Genomic DNA, 15,259 nt, shown 5'->3' with positions numbered 1-15,259 from the left:
AGTTAATCGGTCTTTGTGGTAGCGATCGATATCCTAATATTTCTGTGGATAGAGATCTGGAGCGCGTGCAGATGCTACGCGCACTGGAAGAACAACATGCGTCTGTCTGCCAAGGCTTGACAGTTCGGCATTACAAGGCATATTTATTACCGTCAAGATGAGGGCACTATCTCTCGTTTCGCTAGCTCAAGCTCAAGCTAGGTCCTCTCACGCAGACTTGCATAAAGCAAGCTTGCGACTAGTTAAAGCCTTTTTATATTCCTTCCGACAACGAGCAACATGTTGTCTATCTCTGGGAAACTGCTTAAGGACTTACAGCAGTCTCGATCAAACCATTTTGACTCATCTAATCTGGATTTTGTCATTGGGACAGATAGTCCCTACACCTTTTGGGCAATACATGCAAATGCAGGCTAAACCCCAGCCCAGCCCCCCTCCCACCCCCCCCCCCCCCGATGAACTCAAATCCTCAGTAAAGAGTAACAGGTTAAATTCTTTTGGGTCTACATCCAACCATCTCAGTTGCCTACCCTGATAAGAAAAGGTGAGCCCTCCTTTGTCATTTAAAATTAGATAGCTTCCAAAAATTTATTCTAAATCAGTTGTATGGGGACACCCTTTAATTAACACGCTAAGTTAGTCATCGAAGCATTACAAACTCCATGAAGTGTCATTTCTCTACAGTCCAATGAGTGACCCAAGAAAGTTCCACAATCCTGTAGACTAACAAAGGCCTCTTTGTTCTCATGCATGCATCTGTACTAAAAAGGGAGAAAACAAGCCTTGTGTAAAAAATGTGTACCCATCCGTTCGTATCTGCTTACTTGAAAATGCTGAAAACATGAAGTGAAATGAAACATGGAAATTGGAAGAGAATGTAAACCATGGATCAACCAAACTGGCATCAAAGGACAGGACCGCTGTGTAGTATCTACCTGACCAAGCACTCCTTGAAGTTGACGCAGGTTAAGTGCTGTATTCCACCCTGGCATAAAGCTGGATTGGGCCGTATGAACAAGTTTGGTAATGATTTGGATAAGTTGAGATTCCAGCAGCTTGTTCAGGATCTTGACCTCTGCCTTAAGCAGCGAAATGGGACAATAGGAGATACACATTTCTGCTGGCTTGCATTCTTTATGGATAACCACTAAGGAGGCCAAACGTTGGTCCTCAGGAAGCACACCCTTCTGCTGGCTTTCCAAATACATTTTGCTTAGATTGGGGGCTACTCTGGAGGCCGTTAGCTTATAGAGCTCTATTGGGAGACCATTCAGACCCATTGCTTTACCAGACTGAATGCTGCGTATCGTTGGCCCACCTCCTCGTCAGTGAGATCACTCTCCATTAACGTGAAACCCTCAAGCGAGAGGGTGGGGAGGAGCAAGTCGGCCAGTATATCTCTAGAGTCTTGTGCTGTGGCCGTAGTGGTGGGGGAATAAAGGAGAGAATAGTGGTTAGCAAAGTCCACAGCTATGTCCTGCGGGTCTCTCAGTGTCACTCCTGCTTCCATGTGTATAGTGGTGACCCACCAGCTCGCACCTTGTCGCTTATCGAGCCATGCCAGGAACTTCCCCACTTTGTTCCCCACTTCGTAAATTTTGTGTCACGGTGCCAAGTGTCGAGCCTTTGTGGCGTTTGTGACCATAGCCCTGTACTCCTGTCTCTTAAGGTCCAGAGGGGCATATTATCAAGCACTGCGTTAAAATTATTGCCGCTTTAGCGGCAGAAAACTGCCGCTAAAGCGGCGATAAAGGGCTTGATAATATGCCGTAGAGAATTCCCAAAGAAGCCCATGTTGACACCAGAACATAGACTTCTATGGAAATTCTCAAGGGCATATTATCAAGCCCATTATCAACGCTTTAGCGGCAGTTTTCTGCCGCTAAAGCAGTGATAATTTTAACATTGTTTCTTGATAATATGCCCCAGAGTGTGCCTTGTGGTTTCATTATCCCCTTTCGCTAGGTGAGCCTCTATGCTCAATATCTTGCTTTCCAACGCCTCTATTGCAACCCTCTTGTCCCTTTTGTGTCAAACGAGAGGGAGAACGCCTGTCCCTTGATCACCGTTTTGAAGGCTTCCCACAGAATTTGCGAGGACTCGACCAACAACTCGTTCTCCTTGAAATAATGTTCCAAGGTCTGTATCAGCCCCTTCCTGATGTTTGGGATTTTTAAGTACAAGGGATTCAGTGAGATGGTCTTTCGGTGGTACAGAGTTCCTGTATTATAGCACGCCTATATCGGGGAGTGTACGGAGATTCCTCTCACCAAATGTCGCACCTCTCGAAAATTAGAAACTTGGACAGCGAGGGTGAGGATGAAATCTATCCATAAAAGGCTGTTGTGTGCTCCAGAATTAAATGTATAATGTTGTGTGTTCGATGGTGAGCTCGCCATACATCGGATAGCCCCAAGGCTGATAGGAAATCGGATAGATGAGAGTGGTTACGTGGTGGGCATCATGGGAGGTAAGGATCCCTATGATAACATAGTGCAAGGTTAAAATCCCCTCTTATCAAAGCTCTCCCTCCAGCAAGCCCAGCAGCAATTTGCGCAGGTCTAAGAAGGTTGTGTTGTGTAGCGCTGGTGAAACAAATATGTAAAACTCGTCAGTCTTTCCCTCCCATTTGCCTGACCGAGCTGGATACCTGCCCTTTGTGTCTGTCCAAGTCTGCCCCTATGTAAGAGGGAGCTGCTCCTCAGGAGTAGCCCCATGCCTCTGGGATCCTGATGTGAACCCAGCGTGAACCACTAATTGTAGCCCCACCGGTCTAGAGCTTTACAGGTGTTGCCTGCTAGGTGTGTTTCCTGTAACAGGACCACGTCTGTATAGTGGCAATTGATATATTGGAGCACTAGCCCACGTTTCAGTTTGTCCCTCAAGCCATTAACAGTCCAGGACAGTATCCACAGTGTGGGAATGGTCATTGTGTCCGCCATACTCTATGTTTGTGGGGTACCTTTGTCCCTTCCTCCTTCTACTGGCAAACCGATCTGGAGCCGGGATCCTAAGTCAGAGCCCTACTCGCAACCCTGCCCTTTCACTCTGTGTGGTGTAAGACTCTAGATGCCGCCTTTACCAACAAGTTAAACAGTAGACTGTGTGTAAAGATTGCCTCTCCCCACCTCCCTCCCTCCCTTTGGGATAACTAAGTAACCATCCCTCTGAGCTGGGGAAAACAAACCCCCCCTCAATGCTTCCCTGCTTGACGGGCCTTTAACTAACTAACTCTCCAATTCTGCAGAGTGCCTGTCAGCCCAACCCAACCGAAACTTTTGGGGACTGTGGTCCAACCAGTCCACCCACCGCCCGTCCAAAGTATGTATAAGAACAGGAAGTTGTTACCATTACTTTGAAAGATATCTGATTATCTCTGGAGATCAGTCCCACAGGTTCCCTGCAGGGTGTAGCTACGTTATAGTCATAAGCCTTCTGTGGGCCCAGGGTCTGCAAGGCTGTGTCGACCATGCCTCTTTCGATCGCTGCAAGGTCTCACTTAGAGTCTCTGAATATCCATGTGTCCACTGTTATGTGCCCGAGTTCGGCCCGTGTAGCAACGCCGCACATTTTCCTACTTTGTCCTCTTTTCTGCACAATAATATTACTGCTGTGACCTTTTGCAGATATTCACATGCGTGACAATGTAGGATTAGGGTTTCTGAAACTGCTTTGCTTATACATCTGGCTTCGCGCTACATTATCACGATGCCTTGAACTCGGAGTACAACCCATTTACGCACGATGTACAAATGTTGTTCTATCTTCATCCACGGGGTGACAGGGAAATCTACATATTCACAACAATGCTAATCTGTGTGTACATTATCAGGATGCTTTTTATTATAAATAAAGAATTTCCGTGGGTTAGCAGAGGAGACACTTCAGCTGACACGGAGGGTCCCTGCATGCTGAGGCTTCGCCAAGCAGCTGTGTGAAATCTCCGTGAGCGGTGTCCAGTTCGTGACCCGGGTCGGGTCCTACATTCTCTCCCGCCAGGTAATGGCATATACTCTAGGCATACACATAGTAGGGATTGCATAGTAGGAGTATGCCTGATTACTACCTTGTGTTATATGGCTACATATATACACTGTCTTAGCACCATGGTGGTACTATATCTGCTATTTACTCTTTTGGTGCTTGTAATCACTTTCATTTGCTTCTGTCTACTGATTATCACAGCACATGTATTCTGTACAAGAATAACGTTGGTTCAGTAAATATATTGAAAACGTCCCATTGTGCATTCTCTGTATATTTCTCTGAGAACAAGAATGGAAAAGTGTCTGAGCGAAAGGGTTCTAGATCTGTTACCACGATCCCTGAGGGGTCAGTGTTGGGTTGTTCAGTAGTTGCCAGAAACCGTTCACTCCTTATTTGGGTTGGCGGGGGGGGCTTATGGTGGCACTGTGAGCTAGCTGGTCAACATATACTGTGGGGTGCATGGAATAAGTTTAAGCACCTCACCCTAAGTTTATGTTGTCCACAGATTGGTAGGAACTACACAACACCACAAGAGTGGGGTTAATGTTCACCTGTCATTGGGCAGTCTTTTTAGGTCCGATGGTTTTTCCGGCGATTCATTATACTCTTGGCTGATGCCTCCGGTTCGTTGCTTGCTGAAATGCGTGGGTCTCCTTATCTATCCCTCCGTGCTTTAGGCCTGGAGCCCCCTCCACTCGCCATCTGACCATCTACCCCCAGGCCTCGTCAGGAATCGAGAAGAACCAGGTCTTCCCTTCAGCCTTGACCCGCAGCTTCACCGGGAAGATCATGGAATACGTCACTTCCCTTTCCCCTAATGCTTTAACTTCAAGAAAACTCCGTCTTTGTCTGTGGACCTTTACCGTGAAGCCCAGGAAAGAAAGGGATTGTACTATTTTCATAGGTTACTGGAGGAGTTCTGTGGGCCGTCTGCAATATATTATCTCGATCCAGAAAGCTGAATAGAAGTGCCAGGTTTGGCGGTGTGGGGCGCCCTGGCTTTGGTCTTCCGCCCAGGGCCCAGTGCATCCTCTCAACATAGAAATATTGTGAAAGGCCACGGGGCTGCATTTTCTTTAGGACCAGGTCCTCGACAAACAGGTCCACTGCCGGTCCTTCTGCTCGCTCAGGGACTACAATAATTCGGACGTTGTTTGGTCTTGACCTGCCTTTATAATCGTCGAGCTTTGCCTCTTGAATTTTACTTGTGATTTGCAATTCATTAACTTGCTTCTTGAGAACTTATGTGTAGGTCTGCAGACTAACTGTTGCTTCTTCTACCCTTTTGACTTGTGTGCCCACATTTCGGAGATCAACCCTGATGAGTGAGACCTTTGTCGTGATGGGGTCTATTTGCATTTCCAAGGACATCTGTACTCCACTTATGGCTGCCATGATGTTGTGTAGTGTCAGGTCTTCCTTCTCTGGTATTGGCTGGGTGAGGGACTGCAGCTGGTCTGGTGAGCCTCCTGCTTTGTCTTGATTTTTATGTAGTGTGAACTTTTCCAACTTCGTTTTGTGAGGACTGCGCATTACTTTTCCGCCTTTCACCTTGCTCTTTCTTGGCTGGTACGGGGGGGAGAGGTCAATGGTCAAAAGTAGGGACCAAACCCTCCAGGGGCAATCACCGCCACCTTCCTGTGGATGTTCCAGGTACTCCACACGGACTGCCGGGTTTTCGCCTGCGTAGTGTGTGTCCCTCCACCCGCACCTCCACTGTCCCCTGCACCTCATCGAGCCACCAAGGGTCCGCAGTCACTCCACAGATCAGCGTTGACTCCATCATCGTTCTTTAGCTCTCTTCGACACCCCAATTCAGACCCAGCCATATGCAAATCAGTCTTGACCCTGTTCCTCATGAAAACAGTGCAGCTCGAATGCCAAGCCAGGTCTTCCCTGGACCGGAAACAAGCATGCTGGGACCGGTTTCGGTGTAACACCCCTCATCAGCCAGGCTAGCTTGAATCCAGTGGCAAAGGTAGCAAGGGACCCACGTCTGGGCATACCCTGCCAACTTAGGGTGAACAAAGCAAACACAAGGAGATGATTGACGGAGCTCTGAAACTTTTCAGACACTCAGCCCCCAGTGGGTTGAATCCATTATCAGTTTTTTGGCTCACTTCGCCACCCCAGTTCAGAACCCAGCCATATGCAAATCAGTCTTGACCCTGTTCCTCATAGGAACAGTCCAGCCCGGACTGTATCTGGGACCAAGGGTTGGCGGAGTTGGCAGGACACAGCGGTCTTCGCTCCAATGCCTAGCCAACATCTAAATCGGGTAGGCAGACCGCCAAGGCGGCGGACGAGAAGCCTGCTAAAAAAGTGACTGCAAGAACAGTCTAGCCAAGATCTAAATCAGGCGCTTAGTCTAGAGGGAAAGAATCGGCACCTACGAGCACATAACAAAGGAAGGACATTGTGCTCTAGTATGTGTGTTGCTGGAACTAACAGTGCAGATTATAGAGCAATAATGGCTACTAAAAGCAAACGCGTACATGGCACATTCTCGTGTTAATAAAAAACATGTACAAACCACCATCTAATAGAGATGCTAAGTTAAAAAGTAGAAGTAAAATGGAGACCACGTATAATCCATATAACCGCATGTATGGAGTGCAGTGGGTTGGTGGTGCTGGTCTATTAACTTGTGAAGAAGCTGGATTGTGTAGTCCTTTTGAAAGGGTCTATACAAATGTTTATAAAAATAGAAAATAAATAAAGACTACTTGGACTTAAGTATGTGATGTTGGTGATATGCCTAAAGCCATAACCTTGGATGCTTCTAAGGTAGCCACTGGGGACAATATATCAACCATATCTTCAGACATTAAATAGTTTGATAAATTGGGCCAAGATAAACTCCAAAAACAATAAGTGTAGGTGCAACAGTCCCATGAAGACGTATGTACTTAAAAGGATAGTATGACATTACAATCAGGAAAGGGTAAACTAAATGCACTATTAATAACCAACACGGAAATTATCTTGCAGCCTCTGAGGCAAATGCTTATCAAAACAAAGGGTGAAGAAGCCAAAATGGTTCTTGGTGATGAAGCCAAAAAGGTGCTCGCCCACAGACTGAAGGTGATGCCAAAAGAGAGTATGCTATGGATATCAGAATTACAGATGGGTTGCCTATTTTAAAAACAGCACTTCAAAGAATTCTGGACATTTGTTATAGGGGAGGGTTGTTAAAGTGGTTTGGAGACTTGTTAAGACCGAGAGAAATACAGCATCTCACAGAAAGCAGAACTAAGAAGCTGATAGATAGGATGAAGGTAAACAGGGCAGCAGACAATTATGTTAAAAACAAACAAGGAATCAGGATCTTAAAGGCTGAAATTATTGTTCTAGAAGACATTCCTATTTTATGGATATTGCAGCTCACTGACTTGGACAACTTCCTTAAAATGGGAGAAGTGACTGCGGCCCTAACCCAAATATATATAACTAATATATAAGGTTGGGAAAGACCATACCTTATGTGGATTGGATTAAGTAGAATGGATCACAGATAGTCACAAATGTCTGGCAAAACAAATCAAAACCGGGAGTGGATACAGAAAAAGCACAATTAGCTACTTCAATTATTTTCTGTCACAGACTTTCCAGAATCAGGATGCTCGACCTTCACAGTATAACTCCTTCCTGAGTTGTGGACAGTTTATCTTTAACGTTTTAGTATTTTTGATATTCAACATCATTGGTGAGAGGTCGAGTGTGTCAGTTCCATGACTGATGTATAATTATATCTTTCAATTTCACTATGTCACGATCATGGCTTGTGGCAGCGATGATCTGGGCTAACGATTTAGCTGCTGGCATATTTGATTTTACAATGAAATTAATGTAGGCTTCAGCCATCTTTGATGGCGCACCCTGACCTTGTATAGGCACTCTGGAAAAGTATTCAGCAGAGTTTTGATCCTTCCCTGGATGATGCACAAAAGTATAATTGTACTCTTGTCTTCGTAGTCCCCACCGTTTGTGAAGAGGCTCCTTGGCTCTTGGATTGTCAAAGATAGTCAGTAAAGCTTGATGGTCAGTTACTAGCATAAAAGGCTTTCCATACAGGAACACATGGAAATGTACACAAGCCCATACCACGGCTAAACTTTCTTTCTCAGGTTGAAAGCACATTCTGTCTGGCACAAACTTCTACTGGCATATGCCACAATATGCCTTTGAGCATTTGGGTGTCTGCTGTACTGTGCAAGGATAGCACCTAACCCGACTGGGCTAGCGTCCACAATAACCTGTATATGAAGCTTTGGATTGAAGTAGGAGCTTTCAGCAGCAGTTTCAATGGCTTGTTTGATTTTCTTGAAACTTCTCTCACATTCTTGTGACCACTTAAATGAAAAAATTTTCTTCATCAACGCTCGTAATGAAGCACTTATAGTAGCATGGGCCAACCACAAGGCATTCCGGTATATAGCCACCCTGCCCAATACCCAATTATGCTTATCACTCTTAAAATGTTGAGCTGCTCTGAATGTGCACTATTTAAAGCCTGAGAAGGTTAATCCACTTTTGAATGTTGAGAATAATTGTACATGTGGTCTAGGTTTAAAAAGTTTAATGTTCATTTTTTTAGGTTGTTTACATTTTTATAGAATTTGTTGTGTGATTTAATACCACTTTTTATAAAATATAATATTTCGGATCGGGCTTAAGCACATGCACTTTGGATGAACATGGAATTTTTGTCAAAGGTCTTTTTATTCAGCATGTCATTCAAATAACACAAGTTACACAGGAGAGTGCGTAGGACCCCGTACATATGACTGATGCTAGTGTGAGTCCAGTTCCTCATGCGAAGAAGTCCCAATGTCCCCCCCAGGCTACAAATTATGCCTGTTTATTGAATCAAACAATAGGGGTCGCCCCCAAAACAAAAACCGTAAACAAACTCCTCCCTAGCCCTCCCTACTCCCCTTCCCCGGTGGTGGTGGTGTCTCTGAAATCAGCTGTCGGGTCCGCAGACGTACCTTGGAGGACAGGTACTGCTAGTTTATCAACTGTTCCCAAGTGGGGCCCTATTGTCCAATACGGAGGTGTAGGGGACCACCTTCTGGACATATTTAGAATTGGAATAGGTGCATGGCTCGAATTGAAGGTGGGTAGACGGCCGATGGCAGGCAACGAGACAGAAAGGTTACCAGAGGGCCCCCTTTATACTCAAAGTTCTTATATTCATCTCTAAAAATATCGGCCAACCTTTCCATGATGAGTATTCTCCAGAGCCGGGAGTGCCACAACGTTACAGCTGCCATGTCCTTCTTTTTCTAGGCTGCTGCTACTGTTATTTTGGCCGCCCCTAAGCATGCCCACATGATTGCCTTGTCTGCTTTTGTCTGGTGTTCAAGGTCAGGGTCCCTAATACCCAGAAGAAATCCCTCTATAGTTGTGGGAAGGGGGTACCCAAGCAGGTCTTTGATGTGTGAAAGGATTTCCTCCCAAAAAACGCGGATACCAGGGCAATCCCACCATCTGTGGCGAAAGTTCCCTTGCAGGCCGCAGTCTCGCCAACAGAGGTCGGAGTTGTCTGGAATCTTTCCCAAGCCGCCCCGAAGTTGGCAGTTGATCCCATCGGCAGTTCAAACACCGATGTACTAGTTACATGACCCAGACGATTATATTGGGTGTGAGGGGAACGCTGCAAAGACGGAATAGGGGAGACAGAGTTGACCCTGGACAACTTGGGACAAATAGGCACTACTGCAACGATATACATGTGGGCCCATCAGAACACACCTGTGGGAGATATGTCTCATTAACCATATCAGGAGGATCTAATGGCCACATGATTAATGTACCCCCCACTGCAGGCTGAACTAATGACTCATGATGATGTGCTAAAATGATTAACCTGTATAATAACCGTTGCTGTTCAATGTGGAAAGATGCATGCAAAACCCTAATAAAAAAATGTAAACAAAAAAATCAGGAAAAAAAAACAGAGGTCGGAGGTGTCTGGAAAGATCTTTTTGAGTTGAGTGGGATACAGATACCAGTCAAAGAGTGTCTGATAGTGGGCCTTCTTCAGGGCGACCGAATGGTTGTGCCTGGCTAGATCCCCCCATATATGTTTTCACTCCTGCTCAGTAATGTCACTTCCGATCACTTTTTCCCAGAAAGGCATGTATCGTGCCCGTGGGGCATGTATTGCTGATAATAACATGGCATATAGTGAAGAGATTGCCCCTTTAATGGTGCCCACCCTCCTTACCAGCTGCTCTATCGGTGTATGCTGTCTAGTGGCGGCGTCCCTCATCTGAGGTTGAGATACCCAGTGTTTGATTTGGAGATAATGGAAGAGCTCGCTTTCTAGGACCAGGAACTCCCTCTGACAACTCTCAAACGTGAGCATGTCAAAATTGTGGGACATGTCTGACACCTTCAGACACCCCCGTCTCGCCATTGATCAAAAGGCCCATCTTGTAGCGCTGGAGGGAAATCAGGGTTGACATGAATAGGAGTATAAGGGGCGGGGAAAGATGTCCATCGCTCTTTCTTCATGATCTTGTCCCAGGCCTTGAGTGTGGTTTGAGTCGGGGTGCTGATATAAGCGTTTGCTGGCCTATCTTTTTACGGTTTTCAGAGGATCATTCTGCCCACTATCGCCCTGTCCATGTGGAGCCAATGTTTATCGGACTCCCTCATGGACCATTCTACAATCACCCATAACTGTGCTGCTTGGTAGTAAAGTGCGAAATCCGGTAAAGCCACCCCCTTCTTTTTTTGAGCGTCTTAACACGTGGAAGGGAAGTCGTGCTCTCCCACTCTGCCAGATAAATTTAGTAATGAGAGAGCGTAATCTAGGTAATAGATCACGGTCTAGGGCAACTGGGAGCGCCTGAAAAAGATAGAGGAATTTTAGTAGGACTGTCATTTTGTCGATGTTTATCCATCCAAGCCAGAAGATGCACAATATCTGCCACCGCTTAAGGTCTTGTTAGAGTTGCGCCATTAGTGGGGGGTAATTGGCCTTGTATAGGTTGTCGATCTTTTGGGTGAGTTGGATGCCTAGGTATAGAAGGGAATGTTTAGCCCATTGTAGAGAGGTCTGTCCTCCCAGTCTTGTTGCTTCGCCCTCAGGAGTGTGAGATTTAGTATGGAGGATTTCAATAAGTTAACTTTAAAACCAGCCACTGCTTCAAATTTCCCTAGTTCTACCTGTACTGCCTGTAGCGAGGGGCCTGGATCTGTGAGCGTTAGCAATATATTGCTGCAAAGAATGATGCCTTGTGCTCTCTCCCTCCAAAGTGTATTCCCTTAATCTCTGTGTTGGCTCTAAATTGAACGGCCAGGGGTTTGATACTAAGGGCAAATAGGAGAGAGCGAGCATCCCTGTCACGTTCCTCTGCCAAGGACAAATGGCAGTGACGGGTATCCATTGACCTGTGCTCGGGAGTGCGGGTGTTTATAATTGGCCCTGGCCATGTTAATAAATCTATCATACGCTCTTCCTTACTGCATACTGTGACCCCCCTTGTTGCCCGCTTACAACAGTTTATTGTATTACCCTCCTGGGTGCAATTGTCCTGTAATCTGTGACCATTCCTGTTTTTTCTCTCTCCTACTTGATATGGATATTGCACTTTTGTCCTTTCTCCCATCATATTTTAAAGCGCGCTGATATCCCTCGGGATCTTGTTTGCGCCATATACAACTTTATAAATAAACAAATCCCCAAAGCCGAACTTCTGCATGGTAAGGAAGAGGAACGACCAATCCACCATGTCAAAGGCTTTTTGAGCGTCAAGACCCACCAGGATTGCCGGAAGTTTTAATTTAGAGAATTTTTCAATCAGGTGTATCGTTCTCCAAATATTATCATGCGTTTGCCTTCCCTTTAGGAAGCCTGATTGATCAGGGTGGATTAGCATGGGCATTAGGTCTTCTATCCTAGCGGCTAAGATTGCAGAATAGATTTTGGCCTATAGATTCAGGAGCGCAAATGGCCTGTAAGAGGCACAACTTTACGGATTCTTCCCTGGCTTAGGGATAACGGAGATCTCCGCCTCAGCCATAGAGGTCGAAACAGTGGCCTCCTCAGCTATTGCGTTGAACAACCCGGTGAGGTGAGGGATAAGCTCTGATGGGTAGATCTTATAAAAATACACTGTCAGCCCATTGGGCCCTGGGGCTTTGTGAAGTTTGAGTTTTGCGATAGCCTGTCCTACTTCTTCAGCCGTGATTGGCCCATTTAACCGGTCATTTTCCCCTGGTGAGATGCAGGGAAGGTCCAAGAAATCTATATAGTGTTGTTGCCAGGCGGTATCAGGAGTTGTGCCTGTGTAAAGGTACCCATAAAATTGAACATGGAATTTTTATATGTTGCATGTGCCTTCGCAAGTTTGTAAACGAAGTCTGGACTAGAAATATGGTGATCTCTAAATGTTGGCAGAGGTACCATATGGAGACACATTAGGAACTTAGGAGCTTATTTACAAGCCCCTTGAGCCTCACATGCTTCACTTTTAGCATGGGAAAAAGTGACGTACCGGCAGTGCAAGGGGCTTGTAAATAAGCCCCTTGGTTGTGCAGAGTGGTCATGGTAGGGCTGTCGGAGTTGCTGGGGTTGGGAAGAGGGTAGGGTGGAGTGGGGCTGGGGAAAGTAATATTTCATGTATGTATGTATTTATTGTTTAAGACTTTCTCTAAACATACATACATTTCAACTTAACTATTACATAATTAGCAAAACGAGGCAAAAGGGTATTTGTTCCAGTCTTCTACCACTGAAAACTTTATTTAACTGGGCTCACTTCATCAGCTACTCCATAAACAAAACTATGGAGGAGTGGTAACCATCCTTAGGTTTGCCTTATCCGTGCAGCTCGTCACCCCTGACAGCATTATGCTTGCTAGTGGTAAAACGTACAAGTATTTTGCCCCTCTGCAGAATATGATGAAGGGGCTCCTGAGTTTCCCATATCTCTCAGATATTCATTGGCTTTGGTGGGAATGGGTCTCTCTGAAGGGTTTGGGGCCACCTGCACCCCCTGCTTGTACCTGGGTCTTGCTTCAAAGCAATCCCATTGAATGCCCCACTCTCAACAATCCAGTTAATGGTCTTATTATTTGTTCATAGCACCACATGCCGCACTGAGGTGGGCAACAAGGTAATGCATTGGAAGAGGGAGGAGTGACTAACATGAATCAGTTTTTCCCAACTGACTCCCTGGATGTTACGGCAATATTGTATTTGTGGGTGTAAATAGAAGTTCTTCATACATGTATAAAAAATGCAGCTCTTTTATGGTGTGTAAACATTTTTTTTTTTCTCTTCTCTCAGGAATGATGCCTAAAAGTGAGGATCCAGCAAATCTTTGGACTCTATATCGCCTCACTGATTTGAATGAACAGAAAGGCGGGGGTTCTTGGGACTCGAGAATGCAGCCAATGATGCAACCAATGCAGCAGAGATCCCACTACATGGACCAGCACTGCCAGCAGAACTCGCGAATGGTGAACTCTCCAGCATACATGATTTCAGAAGATCAGAAGAGACGAATGGCGGCTCCACCTTACATCCTGGTTGGTTCTAACGTTCAAGAAGCCCATGATTGGAAAGCAATCCCTGGACATGCTGTTCTTTCGAAAAACGACCTTAACCCGCAGAGAAGGTATGCTGCCATACCTGTGCCAGTTGCCATGACTCCAGATGGCTGCAATCAACGAATGGTCTCTCCCAACCCAAGTCCAGGTCATGAAATGAATGCTCAAGGAAATCCAATGTATTACTCTGTTGCAGTCCCGATGGATGAAAGTCAAAGAATGGCTGCCGCTCAGTCCTACGCTCATGTTGGCCAAGAGCAGAGACCACCTATGACTTCATATCCTAACACTCCTACTTTGGCCGTAGCATCTGCAGCATCTAGGCGACCATCGGCTTCTGCAGTGTGCGATCCGCGAACTGCACGCCAAGGTATGTTTATTCGATCTCAGTTTCTGATTGCAGTTGCGACGGCTGCATCAAGGCAAACATCACTTGTTGATATTTGTGAACAACGAAGGATTTCAAATGCCTATTGCTGTTTTCTGCATATGCTGTAGAGCTGTAGAATTAAAATGCCTCTGGAGAAAAGCAGAATAATCTTCAGTCAGATGTGATTATGTTGAGCCATATTTATCATCAAGCAATGGTTAGTTTTTAACTCCGTAATGGCTGTTCTCCTAGTTACTGTGACTTTGAGGCTGTTTTCAATGCAGGTTAACTTAAAGGAAAATCAAACACATTACTATACTGTAGGAACCGGATTTATACACTACTTTGCACCTATAAGTTTAGGCTACAGTTGTAAGAAAGTGGACTTCCTCTCCTAAAATGGATATCCGAGCGTACCTGTACTTGCTCATGTGGAAGTATCTGCTTGCTTTCCTTCTGAGTAAGGTGCAAGACAAGGGAAGAAAAGAGTACGGCCATGCAAAATCTTTGAAAACCCCTAGGGTGAGATTTTCAAAAACTTCACGCAGCGCAGCGAAGTCCCCCAAGAGACTGCGCTGGGTTGCGCGACAGGGAGGGAGCAGGAGAGCGCCGTATCTTCAGCTGCCATGGGCCACGCACACACCTTAGTGCCATAGCACTAAGGTGTGTGCATTAGTCTAGTATAGGTTTTGTACTGGAAGGTACCCTTCCTGTACAAAATACGATGCCCAGACATGATGCAAAGTTTTTCCCACTTTGTATGCATGTTGCACAGTGCAGCACGCATGCAAAGTTGGAAAAGGAAGGAGAAATGAAAGCATACTTGAAAAGGGCGAAGTTTTCTCACGCTAAACCCAATCTACTTTATTTAGTAAATTGGGTTTAGCGTGAGAAACCTTGGGTGGTTGCATGGGAACACCCCCTTGCACAGTGCTTAATTTGTAAAATATTAAGTGCCAGGGCTCTGACAAAGAGGCCACTGCAGCTTGCACCACCCATCGCCCCTGTCATTGCTGCCGAAACAACTACTGACCATCTCTCTCGCCTGTAAATGTGACAGTTCAGATTATTCCAGGTCCCGAAAGCTAAAGGAATAGCTGGGGAGGCAGGTAATTATTAAATATAATGTATATTGTATTCCTAAATAACCATTGATCTGCTCATCTCTAAATTAGATGAGCAGCGCCACCATGTGGTAGACTGTTCTGTGTATGGTGTCGACAATTAGGTGCCTGTGCCGAGCACCGGGAACCAATTAAGTGCTGGTGCTTAGCACCGGAAAGCACCGGCTCAAATTAAGCACTGCCCTTGCGTTACTTTTCAGTTATTTCCAGC

At 45.7% G+C, this 15,259-nt stretch overlaps 1 protein-coding gene across 1 annotated transcript in view; it reads left to right on the top strand.

The window, feature by feature from the left end:
- The window catches only part of CABYR (calcium binding tyrosine phosphorylation regulated), a 153,001-nt gene that overhangs the window by 111,725 nt on the left and 26,017 nt on the right, over positions 1 to 15,259 (top strand). The window contains exon 5 of the mRNA XM_085605750.1: positions 13,292 to 13,924. Coding sequence (XP_085461876.1) covers positions 13,292 to 13,924 — 633 coding nt within the window. The remainder of the gene's footprint in view (positions 1 to 13,291; positions 13,925 to 15,259) is intronic.

The sequence above is a fragment of the Triturus cristatus genome, chromosome 5_1, assembly GCF_964204655.1.
Source record: "Triturus cristatus chromosome 5_1, aTriCri1.1, whole genome shotgun sequence".
Taxonomy (NCBI): domain Eukaryota; kingdom Metazoa; phylum Chordata; class Amphibia; order Caudata; family Salamandridae; genus Triturus; species Triturus cristatus.
The sequence above is the reverse complement of the archived record's forward strand: the minus strand, read 5'-3'. Positions and strand labels throughout refer to the sequence as shown.